The following is an 18,333-nucleotide window of genomic DNA, read 5'->3' on the forward strand; positions in this document are numbered from 1 at the left end:
CAGTCATCTCAGCCAGACTGAGGCGAGTTTTCCATTGTTGGAGGAGCTGCTGTGAATATCACACCCTTCAGTCCGGCAGAGGCCTGGACTGTAGTCTGCGCGCACGCAGCTCCGTGTGCGCTGTGTCGGAGCTTAACTTCCTCGTCCTGCAGAAGAAGAAGGAGGACAGAGGCGTGACGTCGCTGCCCGCAGAGAGGCCCGTGCGGCAGCAGAGAGGCAGAGAGGCAGCGACACGCCGCGCGGGGACGGACGCTGCTGCAGCCGCAGAGCTCACTGCTGCGAAACACGGGGAGCAGCCGGGACTCAGCACAGCGACGGACAGCCATAATGCGGCACCGCCCGCCGACCCCGGAGCTGATGTGACCGTGCACACCCAGAGACGCCAGCGCAGACTCTCCCCTCGTCGCGGCAGGTCGGTCTGTCTGTCTGTCTTGTCTGGAGGGGGACATGTCCTCGCTAACCGTAGAGGAGGACCAGAAATGGGTACCGACGCACGTCCAGGTGACGGTGCTGAGAGGCAGGGGCTTACGGGGCAAGGGCAAGCACGGCACCAGCGACGTGTACACCATCATCCAGCTGGGGAAGGAGAAATACTCGACGTGCGTGGTCGAGAAGACGACGGAGCCGGAGTGGAGGGAGGAGTGCTCCTTCGAGCTGCAGCCCGGCGTGCTGGAGAGCGGCGGGCGGAGCAGCTGCCCGGCCGCGAGCAACGAGCTGATCCTCATCGTCATGCACCGGGCGCTCATCGGCATGGACGTGTTCCTGGGACAAGCGGTGATCCAGCTGGATAAGGTCTTCCACGAGACCAGATGCGTGAAAAACGAGTGAGTTGAGCTGTTTGTGTGTGTCATAAATGTATGTGTGTGTGTCAGCATGCAGATGAGGGTGCACAAAACCTGCACACATGCTTCATCCGCTTTTCTCATTGAACTCGTCAGGGTGTCTCTGCTTTTGTCCAGTTTGTTGTCGGACATAAACACAGCTGTCAAGTCTCTGGTGCTGCATCAGGGCCCTGCAGACACACCCTCCCTCCTCCTCCCACAAACTAACTCATCTGAACACCATCCACATCACCCAGGCTTCCCCCCAAAACCTTCTAGAAACATCCCCTCCTCCGGGGGGTCCACAGTAGGTGCTGTTGTGGCTTCTTAAAATGTTGTTTCGCTAATAGCTGAGGCATGGCGTAGAGCAGGGAGGGGGATTAATGCCTGTCCCAATTCCAGGGATTATCTAACCGATTCATGATCCCAGAGCTCCGAGGTATTTTTAGCATAACATGTTGTTTTACAGAGGAACACCCACCGGAGTATGGGATGCAAAGTTTGATGTTGCAAACAACAAACAGGTTAAACATTTGCAAAACCTTAAAGGAAACTTCAACCCTCAGAGTTATTTTGAGGAGGACAGCAATGTTTTGGTGCACCAGCTCTCCTTTAACCCTGTGAAACCTGAGAAATTAGGTTTCATTTCTTTCAAAAACACAGGGAGAAGGCAAAGAACAAGATAACAAGAAAATAAAAAGGTACAATAATATTACCTGAAAATATGCAAACAAACAAACAAACAAACAAACAAACAAACGACCTTAAAAGTGTTGGGGAAAAACTTATTTATTGTATTTTTTTTTTCTGTAACATGATTTTAAGTATGAAATTATTATACATATAATTTTCTGGACATTAATTTTTGGATAAGTTTCCCTCTCTTTTTTAAAACTTTTTTTTAGGTCATTTTTCACCAATGTCTTTGGTGTTTCTTGTCCTGTTGGTCATGGCTTTTATTCCCCATGTTTTCAAAATAAACCAGATCAATTTTCTCAGGTTTCGAAGGGTTAACTAGCATGTGAAAGCAAATGAACGCAGCACAAGAGAGCTGATGTTGATCCAGGCTCCAAAGGGTCATCCGCCTAAAAAACAGGATGTGGACAGGTATTTGATGTTTAAATTCATTGTTTTTGAAGATATTTTAACATAATTTTAACCAAATTTAAGACTGATTTTTTGAAAAATTAATGAAGTACAACGTCAAGTTGCATATATGTGTTCCACTACAGAGTAGGTTTTTTTTGTAGGAATTAAATGATGGATACATGACATTTGAAAAATATTTGTGGTCTTTAAGACCTCACAAATTTAATTTAAGACTATTTAAAGACTTTTAACGTCCAATATTTATAAATTTAGATTTAAGACTTTGTAAGAACCTGCAGAAACCTTGAAAAAGGACCACTTAATTTATTAATTTTTAAAAAATAATTTAGTGTATCTTAAAAGTGTATCTTAAATTCAGAATATATTCTTAAACATGGTGTCAGACAGTCCTTTCCGACCGAGAATTGAACTGAGACTGAAACCTATCTGCTCTTTTCAAAGCCACCAGACTCCTGTGACTAAAATAGTGATTTTACCTCAACGAACACAACTTTTCAGCCCCGACATTGTGACGTGAGGCCGGCTGGAGGGGGTCTTTGCTTGCTGCCATGCCTCTGATGTCTGTTTGGTGTGTCTGGGCCGTTAGACTTACATGAACTGAATTTCTTATGATAGATAATAATTTATAATCATGAAGAAATTGTAGAAACTCGAGTTTGTCAAGCATGGATTCAGCTTCAAATCCTTGGTAAAATACTCGAGGAGACGTCCCGGTACAACATAATTTAATGTGGAAGTAGACGACCTACAATCCCCAAAATGCCTTTTAACTCCTCCTGGAGAATAAGCACAAACTTTCATGACAGCAATGCATTACGGTCAATTGAGGCTACTCTTTTCTTTGTTTGATTATAGGTTGGTGCAAAATTCAGAACATACAAAGAAACTTTTCATTCAGAGAGACTGACAGCATAGCCTGGTGTTTACAGCTGATTTTTTGGACGGTTGAAACATTTCCTGCCATCAAACCATAATGAGACGAGGTCGTGCTTTTTTAACCTTCTTCCAGACAACGTAATTACTTTTATCAACTTAAAAAACAATCAACGGTCTTTTTTTAAAGCAACTTTAACACACAAAGCGTCATATTTGTGTTAAAAATTGCAGTCAAAACCTGGATAAAACCACTGAACTCTTTTCAAATTGCCACAACCAGGATGTTTGCAGGCGAGTCATGCAGAGGAGGTGAAGCACACCACTAAACCCTCAAATTTGACCGAGTAATAAAAAGTGCATCATCAGTAGGAGTGTTTGCATGTGCCAGAGTGTTTTCAGTCCAGTGTTCATTTGTATTCTGACTGAATATTTTGGCTTTTTGATGAACACAAAGCTCCCTTTCTTTAATTATTTTTTTAATCATTTACGGCAGTTTGATAAAGATGAGGAGCAGCCGACCCGACTGCACTCAGACACACCTGTGAACATGAGATGAAAGGGGCAGCGGTCTCCGTCTGTCCGAGCTGGTCACCTGAAGGTTAGAGTCGGTCTGCGGTGTTGACGAGTCAGCAGTTTGCTGTCGTGGGACATTCAGTGTCTCCGTGTGGTATTCAGTGAATCCGGGCAGGTCAACACGTCTCTCCGTCAACGCTGCTCGCACATGTCCCCCTCGAAACGTCCACTAAAACATGAGCCACGTTTTAGGAGGCGGAGTTGTTTCTGTGCCACAGTTTAAGATGATAAAAGCGATAATTATAATCAACTCTACAATCAAATTTGTGAATGAGTTTTCAAACCTGTCTCATTGTTACACTGAAACATCAGTGACTAAAGGTATTTCATGTTTTTGAGTGATAAATAAAAAGTATGCTTGGCTCTCATATTATAAATATGCAGACAGTCTATTTAAAGGACGGCTCTGCAGATTTTAACATTGCTCTCCTAAAGCAGCATTTGCGCTGCCCGTACAGCAGCAGTTATTTGCTTTTTAACAGCTGAAGAGAATCTCTGCAGGTGACAGGTGCGTCAGGGAGGCAGCAATCCATAAACCGAAAGAATCTGGGAGTTAAACAAAAAAGTAGTTCAAAAAATAATAATAAATCTATTGCTGTTAAACACATTTCTTTCAGTTTATTATATTTTGATTCCAGCTTTTAATAGATTTTTTATTGACTGCACGGATGCTGAATGATGCATTTGGTATTTATTCTCTTTGCTCTTTTTATTCACAGGCTTGTGTCTTGTGACCGTTTGAATTTGCGATTTATCGTAAAAACAAAAACGTAGCTCTGCTGTCTGTCTGACGATGCAAAGCAGTTTCAGGTGACCATCAGTCTCAGCAGCCGTCTGATTGGATGATTAAGCCCGAAATGTCGTTTTTTAAAATTCGTTTTTTAAAAACAAACATGTCAGCAGTAAGCGGGACAGTGTGCGGGAGTTTCTCTTTTTGTTTACAGCTTTTTAATATCTGAAAATGCTTTGAGATCAGAAAAGTTTTCACAGGTAGATACGACTGACTGAATTTATCTTTCTGCAGCTTTAAAAACAGACAGAGGCTGACCAAAACAACACATGACCACACAGTTTTCACTGTTAAAGAACTGCATGTTTTCACTGCAGGATGATTTGTAATTTTGGGCTGTTTCCAGTCACGCCCTTCAGAGTAAAGCAGTGTGATCTGTGTTATCTCATGATAGAGTAATAATAGGTTTCTCAAGACTGGTATTTTGTTTGAGGCGAGCTTCATTTGCATGGTGATAAAACCGAGAAGGAGGGATTAATGTTGGCAGTAAAATCTGATATTAAAAGTGTAATAAATTAACCTCTCAGGTGAGAAAAAAAACAGGTACTTTAAAAACACAAACAAAGCAAAAACAAAAATCTCTTTTCGTACAGATGACCGGAGAATCTTTCATTTCCAGTTTGTGTGTTTCAGTGACAGTAGGTCACATCCAGTGGTGCAGACTCCTTCACTTGACAGTTTGTAATATTTATAAAGGCGTGTGGAGGAGGCCGGGGCGTCTCAGTGACGCCGCGCTCTGGCTCGTATTTTTCAGTAAATGGAGATCCGTCAGGGTGAAACGGCCCATTTCTTCTGAGACTCTGACCGGTTTTATTCTCTGCAGAATTCATCAGTTTTCACGCAGTGTTCCTCTGAATCAGCGTGTTCCAGTCACACTCTGGAAATGAAGGATGAGAGTTAAATTTAGATTTTGGGAGATGATGAGTTCACTGCAGGTGAGAGAAAGAAGGAAAAAGATGATTAAACCAGTGAGCTGTAGTGTCAGAGAAGAGGCGTGAAGTTAGTGACTTCAGACTCTAAAATCCAAACGAACTTGGACTCGATGTAAATACTGACATCATACGACTTTGTTGACTTGAAAGGACTTTTTTTAAGCCAAAAAATTAAATAAAACAATAAACAAACATTCATGTGCTCGGCTAACAAGCTTACTACCAACAGCTGTAAGCGAGCGTGACGTTGAAGGAGCACATCATCACGAACTTCAGTGTTACAGGTTACATTAGAATCCACCATGTTGTTTTTCCCCACTAGCCGATCCTGGATGATGTTTGAGTTTTACTCTCTGTCCTTTCTTCTGTAAGCTAAGCAGCCAAAGTTATGTTCAAACAAAATAAAAGTCAGATTTTTCTCCTAAAACAGTAAAAAGGCTAATTACAGCACTGTGCAAAAGTCTGAGGCCACCTGAAACTTTGTCATATTAACAAAGTTATAATGATCATATATACCTCTTGATTGGTTAGTGTGTAAGGTAAACAGTGTCGCAAACCTGTTTTTTCTTTCTTCGGCGCCCATGTGAACGAATCAGAGCAGCCACACTAACTGCATGAGCAGCGCTGCTCAGCTGCTGCTAGCTGCTGCTCAGCTGCTGCTCAGCTGCTGCTCAGCTGCTGCTCAGCTGCTGCTCAGCTGCTGCTCAGCTGCTGCTCAGCTGCTGCTCAGCTGCTGCTCAGCTGCTGCTCAGCTGCTGCTCAGCTGCTGCTGCTCAGCTGCGTCACATTTAGAGAAACGGTGTCGTGTGCGGTTGTCATCAGACATAGACAGTGAAAGTGTTTTTTTGATAATTACATTGTCTCGATACCAGCTTTTACTACAGTTTCAGTCTCTTTATCTGTCACAGAGATGAGGATATACTAATATATCAGTTTTACTCAAACTTTATGTTTCAAAATAAAAGTCCTCTGACACTGCACTGTCGACAGAATCCCATCAGTTGTTGACACAAGACATTGTATTGTGTTTTATTGTGTTAAGGACTGTGTTGTTGACGGTGCAGGAGCTGCACAACTTCATAAACGTGAAATATTTGCTTTTAAATGTGGACAAACAGAACTCATAGCAGCAGGCGGCCCTGCAGAAGCGTCACAGAGGCGTCGCTGTCAGTGTGGACGCAGCGAGCGTGCAGCATGCTGCAGTTTGGCGAGGTTGCTGTCACGCGCTGCTCACTCGTGCAGTGTGTTTCAGGCCTTACAGTGATATTGATTTTTTCAATGTGGCTGAAATATGTTTTGCTGCAGCTCCGTCTACAACAGTACATTGCCTCTGAGCTGCTAGCATTTGTTTATCAAAGACGCTATTTAAGAAACACAGTAAATTTAATAAGGACAGCAGAAATGTGAAATTGGACCCCCGTGGTTAACTATATTTATATGTGACAGTAACAAAAAGAAGTGTGCCGATTTTAAATATCTCAGTAATCCAAAACAATTGCTTGTTGTGCACGTATTCGGGCGACGTCACAATAATTAGGTCTATAACCTTAAATTAAATATATTTGGATTTCGAAATGTTTGTGGAACCAAAAAAGCAATTTAAAGCGTTTTGACATTTTACAAACTTAAGACATAATGTATGACGAAAAAAGCCTCATCATCAGTTGTAGATCTGCAGTGAGGCAAAACATTATTAAATCTGTAGTTTGGATTTTCTTACTTAAAAAACATGAAATGATTAGTGTTATTGCATATATTAAGACGCCTTTAGTGTCACAAATTAACATTGACAGCATCAAAACAATCACATGAATGCTTAATTGCAAACGTGTCCCAACATGTCTGATCTGTATTCAGCAGTTTGTTGCTCTGGAAGCAGCTGCTCTCTAACGGGTGGCACAGAGGAAGCAGCGGCCGTGATGTATTTTCACGTTGAGCTATCTGTGTAGAGCAGATTCCCGGAAAGGTGGGCGTCGAGTAAATTCCCCTGCAGGGTCTGACAGGAGGAAGCCACAGAAACGTTGCCGGATCAACACACTGTGGACACAAACTAACAAGCAGCCCACGTTTTTATCAAAAACAATTCCATTTTATGAGGCTTTTGCTGAATATTGAAGCTGTCGTGCACATTTTTTCCTTAATAATCAAATTTCTTCGCGAGAGAGTAAATTAAAGTTTCAGTTCTTTTTTTCTGCAGATGAGTGATTTTTCACGGTGCTGTTATGATGCTTTCTGCAGTGCTGATATTATGATTTAGATGTTAGATTTGGTATTTTACAGCCACTCTTTGTAATGCCATCGCAGTCTCAGTTTCACATCCCGTCATGCTGTTTATCTGGAGGAAGCAAAGCTCTGATGTCGTTTCAGACAAGTGAGTGTTACCGAGGCCGGCCTGAACCTCCATCTGCTGAGTGAGGCTGTGTGTGTGTGTGTGTGTGTGTGTGTGTGTGTGTGTGTGTGTGTGTGTGTGTGTGTGTGTGTGTGTGTGTGTGTGTGTGTGTGTGTGTGTGTGTGTGTGTGTCCGTGTGTGTCCGTGTGTGTGATGTACATCAAAACAAATCCTCTGTTAAGAGCAGACAGACCTTCAGTAGCTGCTGCCCGGAGGGAAAACCGTCTAATGGACATGAGAAGTTACATAACAGTGTGACCGTCGGTCCTCGATCGTAATGTTCCTCAGATTGTTGAAAACATGAAGGTTTATCAGATTAACCCCTTAGGGACTGTTTGGGGCATTTAACATGCTTTTCATTCCTCTACTTTTTTTTTTTTTTTTTTTTTTTTTAATTTTGGCTGTGTTCATGCATATGGCATACATTTTTACAATTTTTTTATTTTTGTTTAATCAGTGGATTTCCAACTCAGCTCCTACAATAAGTCTAAAATACACTGTAGAAACTAAATTCTTAAATTCACACTGTTAAGTGCAAAAAATACTCCACTGAAACCCATTCAAACTGACATTTTTGATCCCACATTTTTTTTTGTCAATATTTGTCAGAGGGAGAAAATAAAAGCTATTTCCACAAGGTCACAATCATTGACAGATCCCATTTCCCAACAAAAAAATCTACTTAGCATGTAGTATATTGAAAATATTTCATTTTTTGTGTTGTTTTTTTCATCTATAAACATAGTGGCATCATGACAAAAACCTGGCCTTTAAAGGGTTAAAATTCTGAAACTGAATGAATATTTGATATTTATGATTAGGGTTGATTTTGGGGAAAAAAAACAAACCTCAATGAAAAAAATTATATTAATATATAATATTTTTTTAAAGCCTGATTTTGAAAAACTGCATTTTGTGTGCAGAACAGTGAGTGTCAGTATCTGCCACTGTGCAAAATCTAATAATTTATAAAAATCAGTGTTGCTGCTAATCATTGACCTCCTCATCCTCAGCTGTGATAATAAAAAAATATTCAGCATGTAGTATATTGAAAATAATTAATTTTTGTGTTTTTTCTTATTCTAAAAACAGTGGCATCATGACAGAAACCTGGCTTTTAAAGGGTTAAAATTCTGAAAATGATTCAATATTTAATATTTATGACTAGGGCTGATGTTGGTTATAAAAAAACTCAGTGAAAGTAGAAAATAACATTTATGTATAATGTTTTTGATTTTGAAAATGTCATTTTGTGCGCAGAGCGATAGGAGTGTGTACTATTAAAGCGGGCCCTAAAGGGTTAAAAACACACTGCAGGCAGCAGGATATACAGCAGCTGACGTTTTACTTGTATTGCCTCTAACGTCTGTATTCCTGCTTTATCCCTGAGTCATGTGGAGGCTGTTTTGCTGCATCACAAATCTCCCATCAGCCTGTGTGGCATCATCACGCAGCCTCGGTGAGGCCGAGATCAGACGGAGACACTCGACCGTCGTGGTTTAGGTGAAGGACGTTTTATCAGTCAGCTGTTTCCAGATCTGGGTCACTGTCACGCAGCAGCCCTAAACTGTCTTTTTTTGTCCCCGCGGGTCCTCGGTTCAGTTCAGGTCAGAGAACTCCCTCTGTAGCTAACTAATTAGCCACCGTGCTAATGTCAACAAAGCAGACAATGCTAAGGGATGCTAGTGTTAGCCACCGTTAGCTCCATCAACATTAGCAATTAATCAAACAATTGATTGAATCATGTCTACAGGACAAGATTTAGCTGACCACTCTGATTCTGCAAAATAACCTTCACTATCCTCTTAACCCTTTGAAACCTGAACACCTAAAATTACCTAAAAATACCCCCACCCCTCCCCAAAAAACATGAGGCCTGCCTTTGAGATTTTGAAACAGTAGAAAAAAGTAAATAAATAAAATAAAACAGAAAATGATCTAAAATGTGTTAAAATGTAGAAATGATAATAATAAAGTAATAATAAATAATAATAATAAATAATTAATAAAATTAAAAATAATAACAATAATAGTAAAATAATAGCAGTAATAATAATCTTTATTTGTATGGCACCTTTCATACATAAAATACAGCTTTACATGCACGAGTGCCAAAAATATAAAACCTAACAATATATAGAAATATATATATTTATAAATGTGAAAATAAAATCATCATACAGCATAACTCTGGAATTAAGTTGCACACAAATCAGAGATTTGAAAACAAATAAAAGAAATATAAATATATGTTGGGGCAGCAACTGGCTGCTTAAGCATTTATTTTGTCTGAGTGTATTTCTTCCTCGCTGACCCGGCCTCTCAGTCTGCTAAGGATTGATAACTTTTGTTTGTTTTTTGTTTTTAAGCAACTTAACTGAAAAAAAGCCCCCTGCCGTGTGTTTCTGCGGTCCTGAGGAGGTGTGGTTTAAACACACAAAGCTCGGCTGTGTGAGCGTCGGAGGAGGGAAGTTGGTGTTGAGGTTACAGCTCATCACATCCAGATGTGGAATGCGGTCTGCGTCTCTCGCCGCCCGTCTGCTGCTTCTGCTGAGGAGGCAGGAATCCAGGCAGCGTTACCCACAATGCTCCTGGAGAGTTGGCTGGCTGGTTTCATTGATAGAGATGTAATGGGACGTTTCCCGTCGACGACTGAAATGAAGCAGCAGCGCTCACCTGCCTGCATGCCTCCCTCTGTAAAGTGGCTTCACGCTGTAATCTGATTATCCGTCTTTGCTGGGCGTCACTGAGCGTCTTCAGCTGGATTTCAGCTCTGATGGCTCCAGTTTGACCTTGTTGGTGACAGTTTTGCTGAATGACTGTTTGTCCTCATGAATCCAATATTTCACATTCAAAGGGAACATTCATCTTAATCAATAAGCAGCGTAATGTTGTGAGTCCCCGCTTCTTTGGACAAAAATTGAACAATAATTGTACGTTTCGAAACACTTAATGCCAGCAGCAGCGCTGCATTCGAGGGATTTCTGGGAGCTGATAGTCCGCGATTTCACAGAGGAATTGTGGATTCAAAACTTCCTGATGATCCGCTCAACTTTCTCAGAGTTATGTGATGCAATAACAGCTCCTGTAGCTCCTGCTGCATCATGAGGGAGCCAGTTCCTACTGACAAGCACATAACATAGCATCATGTGACCTAGAAAAGACTAAAGAGTGTTTCTATTGTAGTTTTGTCAAATATGGCTTTTTTGAATTGCCTGAAATACCACCTCATGTGAGCATAAGACCTTTTTTTTCTTGCAATAAATGTGAGGTTTTTTTTTTTTAAATTGACTTGATTTGTAGATTAAAAAAATTATTTTAAAAAAATCAGAAAAATGTTTAGATTTTTTTTTTTAAAAAAAAGCCTAGGAAAAACTTTATTTATAATGACATAGCTGCATATTTAATGATTATGCTGCAGAATTATTATAATTTTCAAGCATTTTTTTCCTTTTTCTTTTTTTGGTTAATTGTCAGGTGATTATATACTACGTTTTACTAATATCTTGCAAATTTGGGAGTAATTTCCTTTTTCTGTTTCTTCATTTTTTTCACTTATTGCCTTGCCTTGTTTTTGAAAGAAATCAAGACTTTTTGTTTTAGGTTTAAATGCTCTTGTTAAGCTCTTCCTTTTTCTGTTTTTGGCTAATTGTCAGGTGATTTTATCCTACTTTTAAATAATATCTCGTAGATTCTTTGGTCATTTCTTTTTATTTATTTAATTTTTAGTTTTTTAGGTTCAAATGCTTTCGCTCTCTGCTCCTGTAGAGCCTCACAACAAACCTCTCTGACTCCTCTGGGAGAAAAAAAATCATCTCAGAGCGATAAAACCTGAAACACCAATATGTTTGGTGAGTTAAGTGCACAGCTGACAGATCCTGCGCCCTCGGCACCAGTTTTATTTCCGAGTCTCTTCTGTGTGGCTCTGATACCAGCCAGAGTCCCACAGAGACGCCGAGCGCACGCTGGATAAAATAAGCCGATAGCCTACTTGTTCTTGTAATTTCAGCCTCGAAGGGAAGTTTCTGGGGATCCACGGCTGACTTTGTAAGATGAAGCTGAGAATAAAGCTCATAAAAAACGTTCCTATCTGCTCCTCGGTGGATGGGGGGGTGAGATGAGGAGATGGTGTCATGCAGGGACGGGGTGGAGTGTTGTGATTTCCTGTTGTTGTAAGATGGGGAAGCAGATATGCAGTCACGCTCTGCAGCTCTGGAATGGGACAGTCGGCTGTGCAGACTCCCAGAAATTCCAAAAAACACAAAAAAACAGGCAGAACATTTCGGTATGAAGATTGTTGTGGTTTTGGGATGTTTTATGCTTCTCAGTGGATGTTTTAAACCACAAATACTCTGCAGTATCAGCACAGTGGCCTCAGTGAACTGTACAGGCGTGTGTGTGTGTGTGTGTGTGTGTGTGTGTGTGTGTGTGTGTGTGTGTGTGTGTGTGTGTGTGTGTGTGTGTGTGTGTGTGTGTGTGTGTGTGTTTTGGGAAACTGGGTCCTCTTCAGTAACAGCCTGTTCTCTGGTCGAGGACGTGGGCTTCAAGCTGTAGGCTGATGTTTTTGTCTGAGTTGCAGTTTCTGTATTTGGGCCTTTTGTCGGGCTGTATTATGAGTCACATGACCCTCCAGCACAGGTGCTTGTGTGTAAATAGGCCTCAAACTTTTTTTTTTTTTTGCATCATCTTCAAAAACAAAAGACGGTTTGTGTGTCATGAAAATAGCTTTCGAAATGTTTGAGTCAGGAGAAGAACTTTTGAACTCTTCTTCTCAGTCTTTTTATATGAACAGTTTTCACACCAGTTCTCCTGTGCTGCGTTCAGACACTTTTCATGTGCATTTAAACCTCTGAAAACTGAGAAAATTGGTTTGATTTCTTTGAAAATGTGTAGGGGGGAGCAACTTGGCAAGAAATACCCAGCAAATTACAAAAAAAATAAAAAATAAAATAAAAGTGGCAAGGAAATGACCTGAAAATTATCTGTAGGGGGCTACTAGAAAAAAATCCAAACTGTATTCATAATTCTTATCATAAATTTTATAAACTATGATACAGTGAGTATATAAAATATAACCCTTTGAAATCTGGAGTGACAGCACTTATGCTGGTTTTCAGATACTTTTCACAAGTATTTCAGCCTTTGAACCTTGAACAAATTGGTTTGATTTTTAAGGATTTTTTTTAGGTCAGTTCCTCGGTTGTTTTTTTTTTTTTTTTTTAATTTTCTTTGTTTTTATTTATTTATTGAATTAATTTTAAATAAATAATTATATAATTTTTAATTTAATTAATTGATTAATTAATTGAAACAATTTTTTTGTACTTTTTCTTAGACTATTTTATTTCATTTTGTTTTGTAAAAGTTAATTAAATATTTTTCCATATTTATTTTTTGCTACTTAGTGTGCTGCAGGTTACTGCCGGGGACGTTTTGGTCCCCAGATTTTGCTGCGGAGTGAGCGTTCTTTTACACCACTCTTGATTCGTGCAGCGGCAGCACGGAGGGAGAGAGAAACTGCTCTGCTGCTTAGAAGTGCTGAATTTACAGCTCACAGCTGTTTAGTATGACACAGCCTTCGGCTTTTTTTTGGATATCTAGTGTTGGCAAAACATGTTGTTGCACATTTGCGATCCATTCTTAGTGCCTTTAGCTTGTTTTACTGTATGATGTGAATGCTGTCGTCACTCTAAATGTCCAGTTTCGCCTCTTAAAGCTTAAAAACTTCATATAGGAAACAAAACAAATCATTGAATATTAATATTGACCTGCCACAGCCCCACTTTTTACTAATTTCTTTATAATTTTTCGGTCATCTCCTCTTTTGTTGCTATTTGCCTTTTTTCCCATGTTTTTGAAAGAAATCAAGCCAGTGTGTAAAGAAACAAAAAATAAATGTTTGAGGGAGACGTGCTCTATGAGTAGTGGCTTTAACTGCATTAATGATCCGATGACGGTCGTAGTAGCTGCTGATTTTGCAAAAGGAAACTCTGACATAGCTCACAGGTCCTGTGTTTGGAATTTGAGCCACACCTCGGCTGCAGGGAGTTGGCTGCCGAATCAGAGGAGGACTGATACTATTGTTGGAGCGTCGATGTGAAACTCGAGTCCACACCTCACAGGCATGAGAGGTGGAAGCACTGGTTTACAAAATGAACATTCAGAAGACACGTCGGGTTCAGAGCTCAGGAATTTTCTTTGTTTACATGTAGTCTGATAATCCAGTAACAGGATTTGATTTAATGAAATGTACCAAAGTAAACGTCTGGATTAGAATAATTCAGCCTCTGTTTGATTGATTTTTATGCAAATGCAGAAACCTAATGCCACGGCTTATACTCGCTCCGTCTGACTCTGTGAATGTGGATGAGTGAAAACATTTCTCGTGTGTTTCCATTGTTTTCAGTTTATTATGCGTCATGTTTGGAGCCATAAAGAGCAGCAGCATTCCTCCCGGCTCCACCTGCTTGTTATTTGTGTTTCTCCGAGTTTGTTTGATTGTTTTCGCTGCTGTTCGTGTCGGGTGTAACCGTGCTGTCAGGGCTGAGCTCGAGGTCAGCGGCAGGATGATGATGATGATGATTACATAACAGCCTGTGCCGTGAATTATAGAAGTGGGTTTTTTTCTTGCAGCCTACAATTACAGCAGTGTTTGTGTTAGAGAAGGGAAGTTTCCTGTCTCCTCTCCTGTGTTATCAAACAGCTTCATGTTTGAACTCTGCAGGACCTGGAAACAAAGGGCACACCGAGTTTAGACGACTGTAGGACTCAGACTTTTATTAAACATCAGGAGACCAGTCCTACTTTTTCTGCACCAGTGAATGGATCTTTTTTTTTCAGATAACAGTAACTAAAATATATTATGTTAGGTAATTATTTTAGTGATAAAGTGATATTTCTTCCAATCATTTTAAATTTATACCAACTTTTTTTTTGTCAAACTAGTTTCCTGGCTCTCTCTTTCTAAATATAAATATGTATATATGTATATATATACATTATGCAAAAGTCTTGCACAAGCTGAAAAATTTCAACTTGCACGAAGACGCAAAATGCACGTTTTTGTGTCCGTCCCGATGCGTCTGATGCTCAGCATGAATTCGCATGTTTTCACATCATTGCATTGACTTTGTATGTAAACTTGCCGTGTGAAATGCTGGTGTTGTTCCCGGGACTGAACACCGCATTCGAATATACACTGTTCAGTTTAGATTGCGCCACACTGTCGGAGCGCAGACAGACGCAGCCGCACGTCAGACGCAGTGAAACCGAAACTTACCGGTTCATTGCGCTGGGTCTAAAAGTTTGCTTTCACTCAGCAGCTGCTGCTCTCCTCCATCTATCTCATCTGATGAGCTCTGATGGGATCGATCTGTTATTAACCCTGCGACTTCTCAAACAGCTGCTGAGGGAAAAAAAGTTCCACTACTTGCTGCGTTCATGACCCCCAAAAACATGTGAATGGAGAAAGTGGACACACGATGATAAAAAAACATGAGTTTGCACAGATAATTGCAGCCTTAATACACAATATTATTTCACATCAACAGTTTTAAAAATGACATTTTGGTTGAACCAACAGATCACCACTTTAGTAAAAAAACATCTGCAGCCTTTGTTTAACATTATGTGAGTCGTACCCCGTGTTACTGTTCTGCCTCGCCGAGTTTCTGCGTCCTCATTCTGAAGGTTTGCAGAAAAAAAGGAGGAAATCTTGCGGTTTGGGGGAAATGAAAAGCTCTCTGGTGTCTGAGATAGCTGTGCAGTTAATGTGAGAGGTTCCTCTTCTCGGATCATATCAGTGCGTTCGCAACAGTTTCTGTTCATGTCTCGTCTTTCAGGTCTAATCCTCCGTTTTTCTCACTTTTCTAAAGTTCCATGTTTGACTTTTCCACAGCATGTCGTTTAGGTTTTCATTTTTACTCAGCAGACGTTTCAGTCGATCACAAAGCAGAATTTAGGTTAATGTGCCTCCTCTGACATCCTGTTTTAAATGTGTGCATTAATACTAAATTCACTTCTTTTTTGCAATTACAAATTTACCTAAATTTTATTTCATTTATTTTGTTTAATGTTTCAGTTTAACCCTCTGAGACCTGAATGGACATCAGTTTTTCTTGTGCTGTTAGACGTCTTTCACAAGTATTTAAGCCTTTGAAACCTGAGCAAAAAGGTTTAATTCTCCTCAAAAATGTGGGTAAAGGCAATGAGCAAATTGCAAGAAATTGGTAAAACGTGACAAGAAAACAATCTGAAAATTGTTGTTGTTGTTATTGTGGGGAGAGACTGAAACATTTTTTGTTTTTGTTTTTTTTTTTAAATTTGCCTTCGTCCTGTGTTTTTATATACTAAGGTTTCAAAGGGTAGTTTTTTCAAAGTGTATTTTTAATGGTTTATGTTTTAAAGCATGTAGCACTGGAGCCATGCATCACATTGGCCCTCTGAGTTTTGCCTTTTTTTGTCCTCAAAGATTGGATAATTTTTTTTACGAATACAGTTACATAATATTTCTGTGAAGCTTTTTCTCATAGAGTCAAGTAATCCTTGAATTCGGAGCCACGATACATAGTTTAACCTTCAGATACGGAATATAATTGTGAAATTTGTGCAGATACGTTTCATAGAGGTTATTTCTGAACAATAGAGAAAAGACTCAGCGGTGGAGGTGTGAGGTGAGAGTCGCCCAGCAGCACAGGAAGTGAGAAAATAAAGCAGGTCTTGGTTTCAGGCCCGGTCTTCAGTCCCTGCTCTGATAGCTTCCCGTTGGCAGCTCGCAGTGTCACGAACACATGGTAACTGGGGGAGTTTTTCTCAGTCATATTATTTTTTCTGAAACCGGTCAGCAGATGAGACTTTCCCATGAGTCACGGCGCGGTGGATTTGTTGGCAGTGTTACGCCTCGAGGTGCACAGCGTTTCTAAGAACTGTCCTCTGTACCCGCACCGTTGTGGGGAAGCGTGTGTTTTAGTCGTGTTTATGTAGGACACTCAGTGCTCAGTCAGAAATGTGCATTGTTTTACTGCATTGTTCTTGTTCACCCGGTCTGATGACAGAACACAACGGGCCTCCCGAGGTATTGTGGGATGTCTGGACACACGCAGCCTTGTGGTGTTAGTGGGACACAGACACGCTCTTAGCCTGTGTGAGGACAGATTAGCCCCATTCATGGTAACAGTACACTCCTTCACATTAATTCATGACCAAAACACTCAATGCTCAACCCTTTAGGGCCCGCTTTAATATTACACACATCAATCAAGCTTTAAAGTATTACACATTAATATTATTTTTTACTTTCATTGAGTTATATTTTTAAGCAACATCAGTCCTAATCATAAATATCAAAATATTTTAATTTTCAGGATTTCCAGGTTTTTGTCATGATGCCACCATGTTTTTAGATGAAAAAAACAAAACAAAACAAAAAATGAATTATTTTCAATATACTACATGCAAGGTGCAGGTTGAAAATAGTAAAAATAACAAATTCCAAAGCAAAAGCCCAGAATGACACCCAAAAAATAATACAAGTCATGTTTTTATGCTTCATGGCTTCATGAATAAATTGATTTCCTGTTGGCCGCTAACTAATCTCATATGAACGGATTTTCTTCTGTCTCAGGTGGTACAAACTCAACTCGAAGACGGGGAAGAAGGAGAAGGAGCGAGGAGACATTCAGGTCACCGTTCAGTTCACCCGAAACAACCTGACAGCCAGCATGTACGACCTCGTCATGAAGGACAAGAGCGCCTCCACCTTCGGCAAGCTCAAAGAGCGCATGAAGGGGAAGAGGAGATCCAGCGACGAGGACTCGGCGTCGGCCATCGTGTCGAGCGGTACCGCGTCCCTTTACAGGATGCGGCACCGACTGCCGAGCGACGGAGGCGGGGAGGAGGACTACGAGGACGACGAGGGGGGCGAGGTCCGGCGGAGCAAGATGAGGACCTTCTTCCTGAGAGGGAAGCTGAGGAAGTCCTCGGATACTCGTTCCAGCACATCGCTCGGCTCGGAGAGCAGCGAGTCGTCTTCACGGGGAGGAGCCTCAGCCCCACGGCCGGCATCAGCGTGGTGGTCTCCGACCTCTCCAACTCGCCCAGCAACAGCAGCAACCTGACAGTCGACAACAGCCCAGGTGAGAACGAGGCCGCGTCACCACTGACAAATATTTAACTATCATACTCACTATCATACTCACTATCATACTCACTAACTATCATACTCACTATCATACTCACTAACTATCATACTCACTATCATACTCACTAACTATCATACTCACTATCATACTCACTAACTATCATACTCACTATCATACTCACTAACTATCATACTCACTATCATACTCACTATCTATCATACTCACTATCATACTCACTATCTATCATACTCACTATCATACTCACTATCTATCATACTCACTATCATACTCACTATCTATCATACTCACTAACTATCATACTCACTATCATACTCACTATCTATCATACTCACTAACTATCATACTCACTATCATACTCACTATCTATCATACTCACTAACTATCGTAGTGAGTATGATAGTCTCGTATCTCGTATCTCGTATCAGAGTTCAGAAGATCTCGATCTCTTCCTGCGTCCACACATACTGAGTCATATACTGTAGAATGTCATGTGACTTTGTTGTACTTCTTCCCCTTCTTTTTTGGGTTTAATGGCGGTTGGCATTCATAAAGTCGCGTTACCGACACCTGGTGTTACACCTCATATGATCTATAAAAGCGAAAAAAAAACCTTTTTGCGATAAACATGAGTTTTTTCAATATTGACGGATTTTCCATCAGGAATTTGCAGTTTGCACACGGA

General features: G+C 40.6%; 1 protein-coding gene across 1 annotated transcript in view; it reads left to right on the plus strand.

Moving 5' to 3' along the window:
• Nucleotides 1-215: 215 nt before the first annotated feature.
• rab11fip5a (RAB11 family interacting protein 5a (class I)) overlaps nucleotides 216-18,333 on the plus strand; it is a 30,076-nt gene continuing 11,958 nt past the window's right edge. The window contains 3 exon segments of the mRNA XM_042500284.1: nucleotides 216-824; nucleotides 17,114-17,529; nucleotides 17,532-17,624. Of these exon segments, the coding sequence (XP_042356218.1) occupies nucleotides 448-824; nucleotides 17,114-17,529; nucleotides 17,532-17,624 (886 nt within the window). The 5' untranslated portion in view covers nucleotides 216-447.

Source organism: Plectropomus leopardus, chromosome 14, assembly GCF_008729295.1.
Source record: "Plectropomus leopardus isolate mb chromosome 14, YSFRI_Pleo_2.0, whole genome shotgun sequence".
NCBI classification, from domain to species: domain Eukaryota; kingdom Metazoa; phylum Chordata; class Actinopteri; order Perciformes; family Serranidae; genus Plectropomus; species Plectropomus leopardus.